At 34.6% G+C, this 17,431-nt stretch overlaps 1 protein-coding gene across 1 annotated transcript; it reads left to right on the forward strand.

Annotated features, from left to right (window-relative positions):
• Nucleotides 1-6,900: 6,900 nt before the first annotated feature.
• Nucleotides 6,901-17,431, forward strand: OVA9 (glutamine-tRNA ligase, putative / glutaminyl-tRNA synthetase, putative / GlnRS). The gene is made up of 23 exons (XM_089724066.1): nt 6,901-7,613; nt 7,886-7,936; nt 8,205-8,276; nt 8,391-8,490; nt 8,722-8,817; nt 9,126-9,187; nt 9,297-9,398; nt 9,490-9,582; nt 9,885-10,037; nt 10,148-10,203; nt 10,832-10,922; nt 11,005-11,091; nt 11,932-12,129; nt 12,210-12,308; nt 13,657-13,788; nt 13,889-14,025; nt 14,163-14,262; nt 14,343-14,438; nt 15,970-16,070; nt 16,422-16,527; nt 16,665-16,754; nt 16,852-16,981; nt 17,207-17,431. Exons 1-23 carry the CDS (start codon nt 7,482-7,484, stop codon nt 17,299-17,301), a joined length of 2,379 nt encoding a protein of 792 aa, XP_089580192.1. The 5' UTR covers nt 6,901-7,481; the 3' UTR covers nt 17,302-17,431.

Genomic DNA, 17,431 nt, shown 5'->3' on the forward strand with positions numbered 1-17,431 from the left:
GCAAAAATTATTCTATTGAATGCTAAAACTTCCAAAATTAGATTAATTAAATACTTATTAGATAATTGAAAAATGTAAAAATTATTGTTCAAAAATTATACTAACCACACATTTAATGAACATTTTACACATAAATGTCAAAAACACTAAAAAAATGTTACTAGAGAAGGATACAATATTAGCTAAATTCGTAATTTTAGAGGCATAATAGGTCATTCACAAAATATAGGGTGTCACAAGGTTTTTTTTCGTAAAGTACAATGATATATTTATGTATTTAGTCTACCAAAATGTTTCACCATGCTTCAATACGTCATTGCAGGAGTGTTCGTAATCGATTCAAACAGCCAAAGTCAATTAAGACCAATCCAAAATCACAACTTTTGAAAAGTTATATTTGTAAAATTTAAAAATCAAATTACTAGCTTGTTTTACGGTTTTGGAGTCCAAATTGTCTTAATAGCACCAAATTGTTACACATAGAAACTGTAAAATGACTCGGACTATCAATATTTCGGTTGCATTTCAAGGTAATATGAAAATCAAATCACTAGGGATGGAGCACAGTTAGTATTTAATTGTAGCATACTAAATTGCACCTTGGACTTTCTACGGATTGTTTTTTATATAGGAATGGAAAAATACTTGAAATCACATTGATTCAAATTAGAACGATCCAAACAATGCTATTTTTTTAATATTTTGTCAATTTTTGGATTGCATTTCGAAATAATCCGAAAATCAAATTACATGTGACTAGGTGAGGTATTTGATTGTACCAGGCCAAAACTACCTCGAACCTGCCCTATATTTGTGTTTTATGTTTGTACTCTATGATTTTTTTTTCACCCTATACTAAGCCCAATATATTATAATATCAAAAATTTTCATGGTTGCACTTTGTAATTACAAAAACAACATTGCTATATATTTATGCAATTATATCATATAGGATTTCTCCATTTTTTTTTAGCTTTTGACCTCAATATCTCTCTTATTTCTACCCATCTATAGATTTATTGCTACCAATTACCCATTTTTCTGTTCTACCTTATATGTTTGAAATTATGTATTGATCATTCACTAAATAGGAATACCTTATTCCTCAATCTTATTATCTAATATATTCTTTTTAGTATATATATGAGTATATAGCACAACGTGATACGTCGGTTAATTATCATGAGTTCCATATATACAAATATATTTTTAAACTTGTTCATAATGATATAATATTGATTTTTGAGCAAATAGAAAACGCAATAGAAATCCTGGAGCAAGTGATTTCCTAAAATCTTTTATACTCAAAAAAAAAAAATTTCAAAACATTATTTTTGTGATAAACCCAAGGAGTAGATAGAATAGTAGTTGTTAATAGGAAACATCTCAGCAGGGGAATCATATATACAATATTCAATAAGAAAGCCAATAAGCCACGAGCACATAGATAACAATCCAATGGATGATGGATGTAAGTCTATAAGTTTAACTTTCAACATTTTTAATTTACTTTTAATATATTAAATTATAATATGAATTTACATTGAATCCTTTGAATGAGTAATATCACATTGTTATTATATAAGAAAATAACCAATGTATTTCACGGGATATAAAGTATGGAACTTCCCCTTTTCTAGCTTTTGCTGTAGTGTATGTCATTCAGTTTAAGGCATAATTGACTATTTTTAACAATAACAGATTTTATGTAAGTATTTTTTTTTTCCCTGCCAGAATATGAACTATGGATCCCATCAATCCAATAGTTAAGTAAGTGGATTAATTGATGTCAAAATCATAGAGGCACTGTAGGTAGTAAACGACTAAGTGCACAAACAAGTCATGTAATAAGATCAAAACAATCCACCAATGTTCCATCAAAGAAGAGTACAATCCACAAAACAACAAAGCCAGTGGACAATTGCTAAGGTTCTTTATTTTCTCACTACTCCATATCCGCAAGATGGGAATGATAGTGGACATCTATCTGAAGCACAATGAAAATAGATTAAAGATGATTTTGTATGTTGCTTGATGATTTTGAACGCAATGAGCAATGCCCTCTTAAATGTCTTTCACAAATGTTATCCTACATTTGAATTGTTTGCAATTGAGTGAATGTATGTTAATGAGGATGCTGGAAATAAATCTTTTTAATTAACAAGTATATTGATTTTAAAATGATTGATTCTAAGCTTGTTATTAATCAAGTAAATGAACTTAATGAAATTGCTTCTCAATATGATGACGTGGATAAAACAAATTCTAAGACTTTTCAAGTATCTACCACAATTGGTAAGCTTCCACTTTCGTAGAGAGATTATCTGTAACATCCCTTCCCGGTCCACCCGTAAACCCGAATAAACCGAGCCGAGATGCTACAAATTGGATGACTTAAATCCTGACATGCTGACATCATAATGTATAATGAATATAATATCATGCTGAGATTGCTTATAGTAATAACGTACTGAATATTTATAAGACATGATACTAGTGTACAAAATGAATTGGGCCCAACTGTGTGCCCTGTACATGCCATGAAAAAGGAAAGACAAAAGATACACATCCAAAGGAATAGCTACCCTGAAGACCGAGTCTTCTACAGATGAACTGCAGCAGTTGTAAACCGACTCTCTATGGACCAGTCTCAAAACCTGCGAGTTAAACAGGTAACTCGCTGAGCAAATAAAGCTCAGTGGATATCTCAACATAAACAGAAACAAATAAGCACATACATGTGTAAAAGAACCATGTAAACACATATAGCACAGATAAGCACACATCTCATGATATGTTCAGTTTACCTTGATGGTCTTTCTTTCTGTTTATTATACTGTATGAGTCATGCAGCATTAAGTCAAGATATCTGTATAGCTCCATAAGGTTATAGCGAAACCGAAGTGATAAGAAAAACTGTATAAACTGGATGAATACTGTATACTTGGCTGCTATGGCCCATATAATCATATCCACTCAACGGCCTGTAGCCGGAGTAACAAACTGTATGAGGCGCAGATCTGCTATCCTATGTCGCGACATGGCCTTATCGACATGGTTTCTACCTAACCTCAATGGAGCATAATGTTGGTATGTCAAATGTATAACACAACATCATAGTAATAGTTCATCACTTCATAAATTATAATGTTCATATGATTTCACATCATTTGCATGCTTGGATGTTGTTATGATACATGTTCTAATGTTGTCTTTTTGTTTTGAAATGATTGGATGCATACAAGTTGAGCAAAGAACCCAATTACATAGAAAAAGAAAGTCCAAAAATGCAGGAAAAGCCAAGTCGCGAGCGCGCCTGTGGAAGTCGCGAGCGCGAGATGCAGAAAATAAGAGACAGTGTGTTATCAGGCACAAGTCGCGATCGCGTACGTGAGAGTCGCGAGCGCGTAGTGTGCCAAATGAGAGACAGTGAGTTTCAGGTGAAAGTCGCGAGCGCGCACATGGAAGTCGCGATCGCGTAATGTGCAAAATGAGAGACAGTGAGTTTTCATGCCAACTACGCGAGCGCGCAATGCAAGTCGCGAGCGCTTCCAGGCCAAGGGCCAACTTCGCGAGCGCGTCTTGCAAGGTCGCGAGCGCGAGAAGAGCAAAATGAGAGTCAGTGAGTTTGAAGTGAAAGTCGCGCGCGCGCAGTGCAAAGTCGCGAGCGCGCGACGGGCTTCCAGCCTACGCAGTGCCAGGTCGCGACGCGTTTCCAGCCTGCGCAGTCTGCACTCTTTTGGTCATATCTCTCAATATACAAATCCAATTTGGGTGATTCAAAAACCCATGAAAAGCTAACACATAGAGGAACAAATAACTCTTCTATGACACTTCCTAATTCCCTCATTAACTGGGGTCAAAATCAAGATGAACTCCTCCCCTGTTTTCAACATAAACTCAATACCTCCCCTGTTTTCTCACCACTACCATTCTCCAACATGAAGCAATATATTGTCTCAATAGCAACACACCACACAAATTCTCATGCAAAGAAAATGATAAAAATCAAGAGATATCAAACCTTTACTCCAAAAAGCTTGAACTCTTCTTTAGCTTCTCTTTTCTACACTCTTTGAACTCCCTTCTCCTATACACATCAAAATTCTTATAACTTATCTACAATATAACTCAAGTAGAGACTGAATAACATAAAGCTGCAAGTAATTTTACTTACTTGGAGAAAATTGAGGTTGCCTAAATGGATGGAGAAATAAAGGAAATGAAGGAGATGAAGAAGATGAAGATAAAGATGAACAATGGGAAAGTAAAATGATGATTACGGGTAAGTCATCACAAAATCAAGATAAATGATGGAAACTTACTACATGGTACCTCAATTGGGTAAAAGCTACAACTTAATACTCAAGCTTGTTCTTTTAATGCCATTAAATCCTAATCCTTACACTTTGCTCTTTTTCTCTCAATCAAGTAAGTCCACTAATAAACCCATTCTACCCCAACCGGGTTCGGTTCAACTCGACTCAACTCAATGCAAGACTCGACTCAATGCAAAGACTCGACTATGCAAAGACTCGACTCGGTAGGATGTCACAATTCTCCCCTCCTAAATAAAAAACTTCGTCCCGAAGTTTACCTGTTGTGAACAACTGCGGATACTGTTGTCGCATGGTTTCTTCAGATTCCCAAGTTGCTTCTTCTGTCTTATGATTCCTCCAAAGAACTTTTACCAATGCTATTTTCTTGTTCCGCAATTCTTTCATTTCTCTTGCTAGGATCTGAACTGGTTCTTCTTCATAAGTGAGATCCGGCTGAATGTCAATCTCTTCTGCTGATAACACATGTGATGGGTCTGATCTGTATCTCCTTAACATTGATACGTGAAAGACATTATGAATCCGATCTAAGGTTGAAGGTAATGCTAGGCGATAGGCTAATAGTCCGACACGTTCAACAATCTCGTATGGACTAATGAACCTAGGGCTAAGCTTACCCTTTCGTCCAAACCTTAGGATCTTTTTCCATGGTGAAACTTTCAGAAATACTTTATCACCGACCGAATACTCAATATCCTAATCTCCTCGACCATCTGCAAAGTTCTTTCACTTGCAGAATCTAGCTCGGCTCTCAATACAATGGTAGTAAGGTGTTTTCAACTCTATTTTTATTTTTGCACCTTGTTTTGATAATATATGATGAGTTTGGAGAAGTGGTCTTATTTTTGCACACATTGGAGACAATGTGCTAGATTAAGTTGGGGGAAGAAAACGTTTAGTTAAAATTTTAGTTTTATATGTTTCATTAGCTTAATATGGTTGGAATAATTGTGAGCAAGCTTGAAAATTATCATAATTTAGTAACTTGCGATAAATTTAGTTATTTTTCTAGTCTAGTATGTTTTAGTTTTAATTTGAATTTTTGACTTAAAATGATTCTTGGATTTAACCATTTATTTTTAAGACCATGAACACTGATTTTTGTGAATTTTATGGTATATAGGTATGTTTTAATCAAAAATTATTTAACATTGCATTCCTAGAACAAATTAGAATTCCCTTTCATGCAAAATTTTAAATGCTTACATTTAGAAAGAGATGATTTAGGCAATTTTTTTTATTGAACTTCATATTTAGCCTAGGCCATCTAAGTTAAATTATGACATTTGCAACCAATTTGAAACCTATATCCAAATTTTATTGTTTACCTTTATTTAACTTAGCCATTAAACCAAGTTCAAATCATTACCCTAAGTACAAGAATGTATAATTATGAGGTTTAGCTACATTATATATATATATATATATATATATATATATAATATTAATATTAAGAAGAATAATCCTTGTCAAATGGTCTCTAATATTGTGCTAGTAAATTATTCCACAGTAATTTCTCTTTTGAAAAAAAAAATATTTTGATGCAATAAAAATCTTGAGATTATGCATTTTTTGTACTTTTTATCTATCTTTTTATCATTTCCCTTGTTCAGTTAAAGTATATCTCTAAAACTCATTACAACCTAAATAAAGACTTTTTGATTTTTCCAATTGTGTGCATTTCAATTGTGAAGAAGAGATTACGAATTTTGCATATGAGAATGTTGGATTTATTTTATTAAACATCTTATTTAAATGTTAAATATTTTTTATGAAATTTTATATTTTATTTGTCATAGATTGACTAATTATTGGTGTTGAAAATCTTATTAACTTATATTTAAATTAAGGAATGCGTTTTATTGAGAATTGAATGCTATAATATAATTAGCGTAGGAAATACTTAATTTATTCTTATATTAATAATTTTTGATATTTTTGAAATTGTGAATAATTATCTCCAACCATATTGATCTAGCTTTGTTAGTTTGTTTAGCTTTGTGTTTTTCTTTTGTTCTTAGTTTTGTTATTTGAGGACAAACAATGGTTTAAGTTTGGAGAATTTTGATAGTGTTATTTTTATAGTATTTTAATATAGTTTTTATTAGGATTTTTAATATTTTAATTACGTTAATTAGTTTTATTTATATTTTGTTCAAAGCTTTCTTGAATTACATTTTACTTGATCTTAGGAAATTTTGTTGCATTTTTATAGAAAACCGGCTAAAAATACGGAAAAGAGTGGACCTAAACAAAAAGAATGGCACACCCTAGGCGTGTTATCCAGCACTGCCATGCTGTGTTCAAGATAAATTCAACAGAGGTTCAGAGTCAAACCCACTGAATCATACAAATTAACGCCCCATGAATTTATTTAACTAGTTACATGCACACTGATTTATATAGTTGAACCAAACCCACAATTAAATGAAAACCCGATAAAACTGATTGGAAATCAAAAATCATACAAAAATCATAAGTTGGACCGAACCATATCCGAACCAAACCTGAATCAAACCAAACCAAAACCTAAAAACCTAACCCAAACAATTCTAGAAACCTATTTTTTCTTCCCCTTAGCGTCGACCTCACCCTCCCCCTCTCCTCCTCTCGTTTTTCCGACCACCAGAGACCAGCGCCGAGCCTCCTCGCCGCCGCTCCTCGCCGAAGCCGTTCCTGCCTTATTTCTCTCCTCTCTTTCGTTTCTGGCGTACGTAGAAGGCGCAGGAGAGCAGCGACTTCCTTCGATCGGGAAATCGCGTCGAGCCTTCTGCTCGTCGACTTTCCGGCGACGTCGGCTTCTCTCTCGTTGACGAAGAAGCTCCGGTCTCTCCTTCACTCTCTCCTTCCCGTTCCGGCTGGGGCAGCGAACCAAGGAGCTGCTATCGCGGCCCGCAGTAGGTACAGTCGCGTTATCTGCTTTCCTCTTCGATTTTCCGGCGAGCCAAGTACGATCAGTAGACGGCGACGCTTCAATACCTCTCTCCTTTCGTTTCCAGCCATCGTTCTCCTAAGTCCGGTCAAGCTATCGTCGGCAGGGTTTTAAGTTTTAACATCGCAGCCTTACGTCTACACTCGCAGGCCCAAATCTCCCTTGTGAGTGATAAATAAGCATTCTCTGTTTCTCTGTCTCCTTCTCAACAAATGGGGGGGAAGGAAGAGGGCTCTGCGGCGCCATTAGAGCTATTCTTGAAAATTGGTCTCGATGAGAGAACAGCCAAGAACACAATCGCCAATAACAAGGTGACCAATAGTCTGACGACTGTTATTCACGAGGTATAATGATCAGATTTTGCGTGTTTGCAATGTATTGTACAATTTTCGATTTTATTATATTTATACAATGGAATGATGGATTTCGGTTTTGTTGCTGAAAAAATTGAAGGATAAAACAATGGAAACTGTAAATAGTCTTAACAAGATTTCGGTTTTTGTGTTTTTGTTCAGTTTAATGAAGTAGTGGAAAATCTGATTTATGCGTATGTATTTTGGAGCATGATTTTTCTTTATTTCTAAATTTTTTTTTTTTCCTTGTCACTTGTCTTCAGGCTGGTGTTACTGAGGGATGCACTAGAACTATCGGAAACCTCATCTACACTGTGAGAAAATTCATATTACATTCAGTTTTTTCTGCAATTATCTTGCTTCAAAGTAATCTAGGGAGTATATCGGGAATTGAATTTTCCCTAGATAAGATAGTTTCGATTACCTGTATTTAAATTTGGTGAACTTTATGACTTGTAATAACTGTTAAATTTGATCGCACGAATTTCTTTTTCTACATAATTGCCTTTGCATTTTCTTTTTCATGTTGTGGTTGGGCATCGCACCAATCTGAAAGCCCTGTGGTTGCTATGTGTTTGACAGGTTGCGACAAAGTACCCAGCAAATGCGCTGGTACATCGGCCTACTTTGCTGGGATATATTGTCTCCTCAAAGGTTTCAATTTTGCTCTTATTCTAATATTTGCATTTGATTTTTGGAATATAAATTAAAATATTTAATCTTGAAGTAATTTTTTGGTGGATTCTTACAATGTTTAGATTTTTGCAGATCAAAACCCCAGCCCAGCTAGAAGCTGCATTTTCATTTTTATCTCGCACTGCTTCTGAGAGTTTCAAGTTGAATGAATTTGAAGAAGCATGCGGCGTTGGTAAGTTATCTTCTTGATTGAAAGTCCTTGTTTATGGTAGTTGCTCCAGGATTATGCTATATATATTGTATGCTCTTCTGCCACTTTTTCTAGTTTTCTCAATATCACCTCATCTTTATTTCATCATCATTTTAAATAATTTACTTTCTGTTCATGGTACTATTTATATTTCTCTGGTTGATCACATTCCATTATGGCATTAGATGTTGATAACTTTATGCTTCTGAGCAGGTGTTGAGGTGTCTGTAGAAGATATTGAACTTACTGTTAATGAAGTGTTTGAACAGAATAAGGAATCCATTTTGAAGCTACGTTATCGAACAAATGGTTTGTATTCAATTCTAAAATTTCATTCTTCACTTCCCATCTTTTTTATATCTTTACCATGAATTGGGCCAGTGTTCGTGATTTTCTAGGGTTTTGTGCTTCTCCATCATTCCAATGTATGTTTTTACCCATGTGCTAATTATTTTACTTTTATGTGTTTGTTATTGCATTTTTGTGCGTTGGTGCATGTATGATTACTTTGCTTTTATATTTGAGTTGTTCCATCTATGTACACTATTGAATTCTTAATTACGTTTTTCTGCTCATGTTGGTAAATAGTGTAATTTGGCTTTCTATTTTGATTCTAGTGGGTGATCTTTTTGGGCATGTTCGGAAGAGGCTTCCATGGGCTGATCCAAAGATTGTCAAGGTGAATGTTAATTATGTTCTCAAAATCAACTTATAAACAGTATGAATTTATTTAATATGTTTCTTTTGTTGACATTTCTCTGCTTTCCATGTTTTTTTTGGCTTGTTAGCAACTCATAGATGCAAAATTATTTGAATTACTTGGTGAAAGGACTGCAGCTGATAATGAAAAGCCCGCAAAGCAGAAAAAGGAAAAGCCCGCTAAAATTGAGGTAAGCTCAGTTTCATGTAGCCACCTATGCTTTTGATGAAAAGTTTTTAATTCATATCTCATTGAGTGTTGTCTGTGCTAAAACTATGCAGGAGAAAAAAGTTGCTGATGTTTCTCCAGTGGAGCCATCTGAGGAAGATCTCAATCCATTCCTTATATTTCCCAACCCTGAAGAAAATTTCAAGGTGTTTAATTACTTCAATATGATAACATGGTTATGCAAGTTTGATTTTAATTAATACAAGGGTTCGATTTGAGCTGAGTTAATTCACTGCCAATAACTGCCTTGTGATTCTCCATGCATCAAGGTGAAAATATTGTTCTAGATTTTAGTTTGCGAATAAATAATGAGAAGTGTACATTGATCTTAAATGCTTCCTTGCTGCCAATTATAACAAATCTTAACTGCCTGCCTGTTTCACACATGCAGTTAAAGAGTTTCCATTATTTAATAGCATGTGTTACAAACTCTCTTCTGGATTACCAGGTGCATACTGAAATATTCTTCAGTGATAGCTCTGTTTTGAGATGCAGCAACACAAAGGAAATGCTTGAGAAGCACCTGAAAGTAACTGGGGGAAAAGTTTATACTCGCTTTCCTCCAGAGCCTAATGGATATCTTCATATCGGACATGCAAAGGTATTATTTGTTATTAATGTTGTTGACGTTTGAGATAATTCAAGAAAGGCGAATAAAATTAAGCTCTGAGATTTATCATTTACCTTGTGCATGGTAATTCTTTGAAACAGGCAATGTTCGTTAGCTTTGGTCTGGCAAAGGAGCGAAGTGGATGCACCTACCTACGGTGAATTGCTTGTCTTTCTTTTTTTTTTTTTATCAGAAGGTGCTACATCAGTATTTGATGTTTTCTTTTTGGTATTATGAGAGTTTATAAATCAGGTCTTGTTATATTGCATGTTTTGTCTAGCTCAATTATTTGCAAGAAAACAGTATATCAACATTTTACAGGTTATTTCTTTTAGCAAGAATTATTTTCTTAAACTTCCTATTCTATTCCTTAAGTTCTTGGCCCTGATTCATATCTTATATTTTTTGTTACTTAAACATTTATCTAGAGAGAGACAGTAATGTAGTGTATTTGTTTTTAGCTTCAACTACTGTCATGCAAGGCACTTAAGCAAACTATAGATTTCTAGTGTTATTCAGCAACTATCTATATGTATATGTCAATGAGTGTCTCCATTATCTAGAGGGGATTTGTCAAAAGGGGCAGGGAGGGGTAAGGGGAGGGGGAGTGAGGGAATTGGTTGATCATTCTGCACTATCAGTGAGAGACTGCTTGGGTCAATTATTGGCGAAACATGTTACTTTAGGCTCCTGTCAAATATACATCCTGGTGATGTGCTCTGTTTGAAGGATTAACTGTATCGATCAATTATATCTAATGTTTGGCTTTCTTTGTTTGCTTTTAGGTTTGATGATACAAACCCTGAGGCTGAAAAGAAGGAATATATTGATCACATTGAAGAGATTGTCCAGTGGATGGGTTGGAAACCTTTCAAGGTATTCTCAACTCTATTTGACTGGCTTGTGTATTGTGTGGGATTTCCCTTTTTGACATTGACATTCATCTTTCCTTTTGCAGATCACTTACACCAGCGATTATTTCCAAGATCTATATGATTTAGCTGTTGAGCTGATACGAAGGGGTCATGCTTATGTTGATCATCAGGTAACTACCAAATGGACTTCTGCTGTAAGTTAATAGCTACTGTAATATCAAGTGTTTTCTGACATCCATTAGGGCCACTCCCAATACCACAAAAAACAAAAAAAAGAAAAAAAATCCAAGAAAGGGCTCAGATAAAAGATCTGTGATTCTATTCAAACTATCCAATTGCCCCATACATGTAATTATTACATTTTATACTAGTTTGCTTTCTTTTTTTGATATTATTTTTATGGAAAGAGATGAATCTTGGGAGAAGCACACTCTACGTCATGATGTGGGAGAGGCCAAAGCCATGTAAACCCTACAATAAAATTCAATACTCCAATGTGGGATTCATGTCAAGTCCCATGCCTTGTCATACCACTAGGACTATAACATCTCACTATGCTCTGCAGTCTTGGCGCCCGCAATGGGTTAACTTATGCTAGGATGGCTGCGTGCTAGATTTTTCTATCCCTGGGTGAACACTGCAATGTTGGTGTTACCACTTAGCCACAGGCAATACTGTGCTGGTGTCACCACCTGCATTTCTCGGTTGCAATTGTGAGAAATGACGGTTGGCTTTGATACCAATTCATATAAACCTTGGGAGAAACATGTCTAAAAGCTAACACATGAGGCTGAAGAGCCCAAAGCTTATGTAAACCCCACATTAGAGTGCCACACTTTAAATGTGAAATCCAAGTCAAATCTTGTACTTTGTCTTGCAGTTAGGATCATGACATGGTGTTGTGTTGTTGGCAAGTATTTCTATCAATGAATGCAATATGCAGTCATATTGTTTTTATTTTTGAGTCAATTGACACCAGAAGGGTTAATTAAAGTACATGCCTCTTTTAGACCCCTAATGAGATTAAAGAGTATAGAGAAAAGCAGATGAACAGTCCTTGGAGGGATAGACCGATTGCAGAGTCTTTGAAACTTTTTGATGAGATGAGACGAGGCATGATTGAAGAAGGAAAGGCAACACTCAGAATGAAGCAAGACATGCAGAGTGATAACTTTAATATGTATGACCTCATTGCTTATAGAATCAAGGCAAGTGTTATCAGATACATAATTAATTGTTTTACCTTGTCTAGTTTTGCATATTAATGTTTTCACTTTCTTTTGTTCAGTTTACTCCTCATCCGCATTCAGGAGACAAGTGGTGCATCTATCCGAGTTATGACTATGCTCATTGCATCGTGGATTCTCTTGAGAATATCACTCATTCGGTATATTATATTTGTTCTATATGTTTTTGTACACAGTTTTATTTTGCATTACTATGTTTGCAACTATACCTCAATTTAACTTAGTGAGGAAGTGTCTCTGTCAATCCAACTGAAAAATTATGATGTTTTCTGACTCCATTTGCTCGGTTACTAGAGGTGCTCTCCTCACCAAATTGTCAGTTTTGAAAATTCTTTTCCCAAGAGAAGAAGGATGAGATGAAGGCACTTTCATTCTCCAAAATCCAAATAGGTGTCTGTGAAAAAGAAATATGTTTTCACCCCTCTCTAAAACACTAGAATCCTGTTTCTTTATCAAAACTTGATTAATCTTATCATCCTTTCCTAAAGCCTATAAGACCATCTTCATCTCCCAGTCATGGGTTGCGACTGTAAATGAAAGGGGATCTCCTTGTCCAAAACCTGAACTGCTTGAAGAAATACCCCAATAAGAGTACCTCTTTATTCATGAGACTAATTTTTTTTTTCGTCTGTTTTTCTTAACAAGGCCTGGATTCCCCTTTTTGATTGTTGAACCCACTAATTGATTCCAAGATGAGACTCAACATTCCTTTTCTCCACAAAATTTGCTGACTTGTCCCAATTCACCATCCTGCCTTGCTCTCTGAAAGACAAGGCAGGTGCTTCAGCCAACAATTTATAAGCATCTCCTACAAGGAAAATGTGCATAAAATTGACTTTCATATATATACATTTTTTTATTCTCCTAGCTGCAAACAAACTGGCCATTCTTTAATCTCAATAAATCCTATAACAATGCCAAAGCATCTTTCCTCACTGAAGTTTTGTGTTTGTTAATAACTCTTCTGTTAGGACTTCTTTTGTCCCTCGAGCATAGTATAAATGGTAATTCGTCCTCTTAGATGCCCTGTCTGAAATGCTTGTTCACTATGCACTTTCTTATTTTTCTGAAAATGATAAGAACTGTGGACTAGTACTTGGTACTATGTTTTTCTTGATTTGTTTTTTTTAATTTTGATGTAGCTTGTAATTGTGAAGAATCTTTCGCAGAACTTTGTGTATTAGGAATAACTTGATGGTTTAGACTTGCAAATAAATTGTAGATAATAATTTTCCGAACTTATAAGAGTTTAAGCATCCAGTCACATGATATGACTTCAAATGTCAATTGAAAGTTAGCATGAATTCTCATGTCCTCTATGAGGGTCTATATCTGCATTCCTTGTTTTCAAACATAGATAATCAGTTGATTTCTGTTTATTTACGTCTTCAGTGTTAATCTGGGTTCTGTTTCTTTTTTCTTTTGTTTTGTTTTTTGTTTTTTGTTTTTTTTTTTTTTTTACCAATATTTTTCCTATATTTTGTGCAGCTGTGTACCCTGGAATTTGAAACAAGACGTGCTTCATATTACTGGTTGTTGCATGCATTGGGCATCTATCAGCCTTATGTGTGGGAATACTCACGGTTGAATGTTACAAATACAGTGATGTCAAAGCGTAAAGTAAGGAAGCATATATTGCACTCTTGTTTGAAAACCTTGAAATTCGAGCTTTTTCTGCTGTTTTAGGTTCATCTTAATGTTGTTGTGCATGCTGTCGCAGTTAAATTTCTTAGTCACAAAGAATTATGTTGATGGGTGGGATGATCCCCGTCTTATGACGCTAGCTGGTTTAAGGCGAAGAGGTGTAACTTCAACTGCAATAAATGCTTTTGTCCGAGGAATTGGAATCACTAGAAGGTTTTGATTTTTTTATTTTTTCTTATTTTTGCAATTAGTTAGACATACCTGATTATTATATTTTTCTCTTTAATGAATAACTGTTTGTACATACTGTACTTCATTTTCATATATAATCTCTATATATTATGCTGCAGTGATGGTAGTTTGATACGCTTGGATCGCCTAGAGTATCACATAAGAGAAGAATTGAACAAAACTGCACCTCGCACTATGGTTGTCCTGCATCCTCTAAAGGTTTGCATCTTATATGTGTGTGGTTTGTTCTTTAAGTGATAAGCTGCATACCAAATTCTGTTCAACATTTCTTTTCTTAGGTGGTAATTACCAATCTAGAATCTGGTTCAGTTATGGATCTTGAGGCAAAGAAATGGCCTGATGCTCAATCAGAAGATGCTGCTTCTTTTTACAAGGTGAACATATATTTGTGATTGAAGCTAGAGTCTCGGGTTCTGTTATTCTCAAATGTTTTAAAATTTTGAACAATCTCCTCAATCTACTTTCTATATAATTAGCTGCTGTCAATACTCAATGTGGATTCAGCTCACATTAGTTGGCAAGTGTGTTCATCAGACCATCCTAACATATCATCACATGACTTTCAGGCAGTGTTAACCCAAAAACTTAATCTGCACTTCTGGCACTGTCTTGTGCTTCAGCTAAGTTGTGAAAATATTAGTCATAGTTTGGTAGGTTACCAAGAAAGTAGACAATACTGCTTCCAGTGTTAGAATACTGTTTAAGTTTGTAACACATTAATCAGAAGTGAGAAATCTTTCCTTGATAATAAATTCTCATTATTTCATTTTCTTGTTCAGTTCCAATTGGAAAAAAAAAAAAAAAAAGGTCTAAGGGAATAACATGTTGAGGATGCGGAAGGGTGGAAAAAAGAAATGTAAGATTAGGATCTCTTATAGTATGTGTTCAGTTAAAGATGACTCTGTTGGTTTAGCTTTTTAGTTGCAACAGTCAACAAGAACACCAGATTCTTTGTATTTTAAACATGCACTAATGGACACGTTGGTCTTTTGCTTCAGGAGAGCTAATAGCAGCCATCATTGGGATTGGGACTCAATCTAGTTTTAATTGAGGCTGCTCTACTTTTTTTATGGAAAATAATCTACTTGGATAATTTCCTAGATTTTCTGAAGTTTAAGTGTTCAGGAAAATCAGTCAATGGAAAATATTTTTTGGGTCAAAGGGAAAACCAAGCCATTTTAAAGGAAAATGACTTCCCCTTTTAAAAGAGGAAAACATTTTTTGGATATTGGCAAATGTATTATAAGCTTATAACTGTATATTTATTAATTCAGTGATCACTAGCAGTCACTATTACTAATTATCGAAAATTTGAACCAAAAACAGATGTAAAATTTTTTTCAACAGTCATCAGCAACACCATTAGTAACCAGTGACTACCTCAACTTATCATTTTTATGCATTTTTTTGATATTTAATAATAAGTTTTTAAATATGAAATTTCTATAATTATAATTTTTATAGTCTTATAAATTAATAGTTTTAATAATTTTTTTTTTAGTTAATCAATAGAAAATTTTTTGGAGAATATTTTCCAAGGAATATTTTCCTTGGAAACTATTTCCCAAAGGTTAGTTTGTTTCCAAAAACGATCACAGCCTTAAAAATCTCTGATTTTTATTTCAAATGTCAGGATTGGAAATTGGACTTCTCTTAAATTTATCTATTGTATTGTATTTGCCTTTTTTTGATATGAAGAGTGTTCTTCAGGTGGTGTAGCTTTTGTCTCTAAAGTCTAAAGTAACTGAGTGCATGCCATTGTTGGTTTATTATTTGTTTTAAAACCACTTTCACAGTTGAGTTTACAATGATGTTGATATGTGTGATTTTTGGGCTGGATTTTATACCTAATATCCTTACCATCTTTTTTGTAGTTTATTAAATTATTACTTTTCTGTCCTTCAGGTTCCATTTTCCAATGTTGTATACATTGAACATTCTGATTTTCGAATGAAAGATTCCAAAGACTACTATGGGCTTGCACCAGGCAAATCTGTTCTACTCAGGTATACTCATAAATTCACTTATTTTTTGTTGTGATGGCAGAATTTGACACAGAAATTTTGATTTGTTAATGTGATGATTTTTACTCATCAGGTTCATGAATAGAAGTCAGTTATTAATGTTAATAAAATACATATTTGATGTTTGAAGTCAGTTAAAATTTTTAATATATTACAAAATGAATTAAACTTCATTCATGCATTTTTATATAATAAAGTCATATTAAGATTCCTTTGTTTGAATGTTCCCACCAGACACAACATTTGAATGCTTTTGGTCTCAGTATTGCAATAGTACATCTATCCTGTTATTATAAAATTAAGCCAATATTGGATGATTCTACTTATGTGCAGGTATGCATTTCCTATAAAGTGCACAGAAGTAGTCCTTGCTGATGACAATGAGACTATTATTGAGATTCGGGCAGAATATGATCCTTCCAAGAAGACAAAACCAAAGGTCTCCCCCCTGGTTCTCTTTGTTCTCTCTCTTCTCCCATGCTTTAGTTGCAAAATGAGATTTCACCAAATAATTTCTTTTGAGAGTTGGTATTTCTGTTTGTCAGTAGTTTTCTATAATCGTTTGTCCTTCCGCAGGGAGTTCTACACTGGGTGGCTGAACCTTCCCCTGGAGTTGATCCGCTGAAGGTGGAAGTCAGATTGTTTGACAAACTGTTTAATTCTGAGGTTGGTAATTGTTTGATTTCTTATTTGTATTTTGAACTCTTTTTTCCCAATTGAAAATAGGATGTCTCATAATTTCTCTAATCGTTGATTGTATCAGAATCCTGCTGAGCTTGATGATTGGCTTGCTGATCTGAACCCACAGTCCAAAGTGGTGATGTCCAATGCATATGCTGTACCATCACTTAGAAATGCTGCTCTTGGGGATAGATTCCAGTTTGAACGTCTTGGTAATATTTCAGAACCCCTTTTTAATTTTGCAGGTTTTAGCTACACATCGACTCAAAAAGAGATGTCAATCCTAGCTGCACATATCTTCTATTTGCACAAAATTTAAATATATAACTTTTGGAACTATAATTCTCATATTCTAGAACATAACCCCCTGTTTCCACCTCATTTGACCTGTTTCCCTTTGCCATCTAACGTTCTTTTTTTCTAAATCTGCAAACCAGGCTATTTTACTGTGGACAAGGACTCAACACCTGATAAACTTGTCTTCAATCGCACTGTGACATTGCGAGATAGCTACGGGAAGGGTGGGAAGTAGGTATTGTCCAAGAAAGCAGAATTGGAATGGCATGAGCATTTAGCTACAGAACTTTCATTTATATACTCACGTGTATCAATGTTTGAACCACTCTTATCAGAAATCAAAGGTACATTTTTTTTTTTTTTTA

Source organism: Jatropha curcas, chromosome 7 (assembly GCF_041381405.1).
Source record: "Jatropha curcas cultivar XTBG-Jc1 chromosome 7, XTBG_Jcur_1.0, whole genome shotgun sequence".
Taxonomy (NCBI): domain Eukaryota; kingdom Viridiplantae; phylum Streptophyta; class Magnoliopsida; order Malpighiales; family Euphorbiaceae; genus Jatropha; species Jatropha curcas.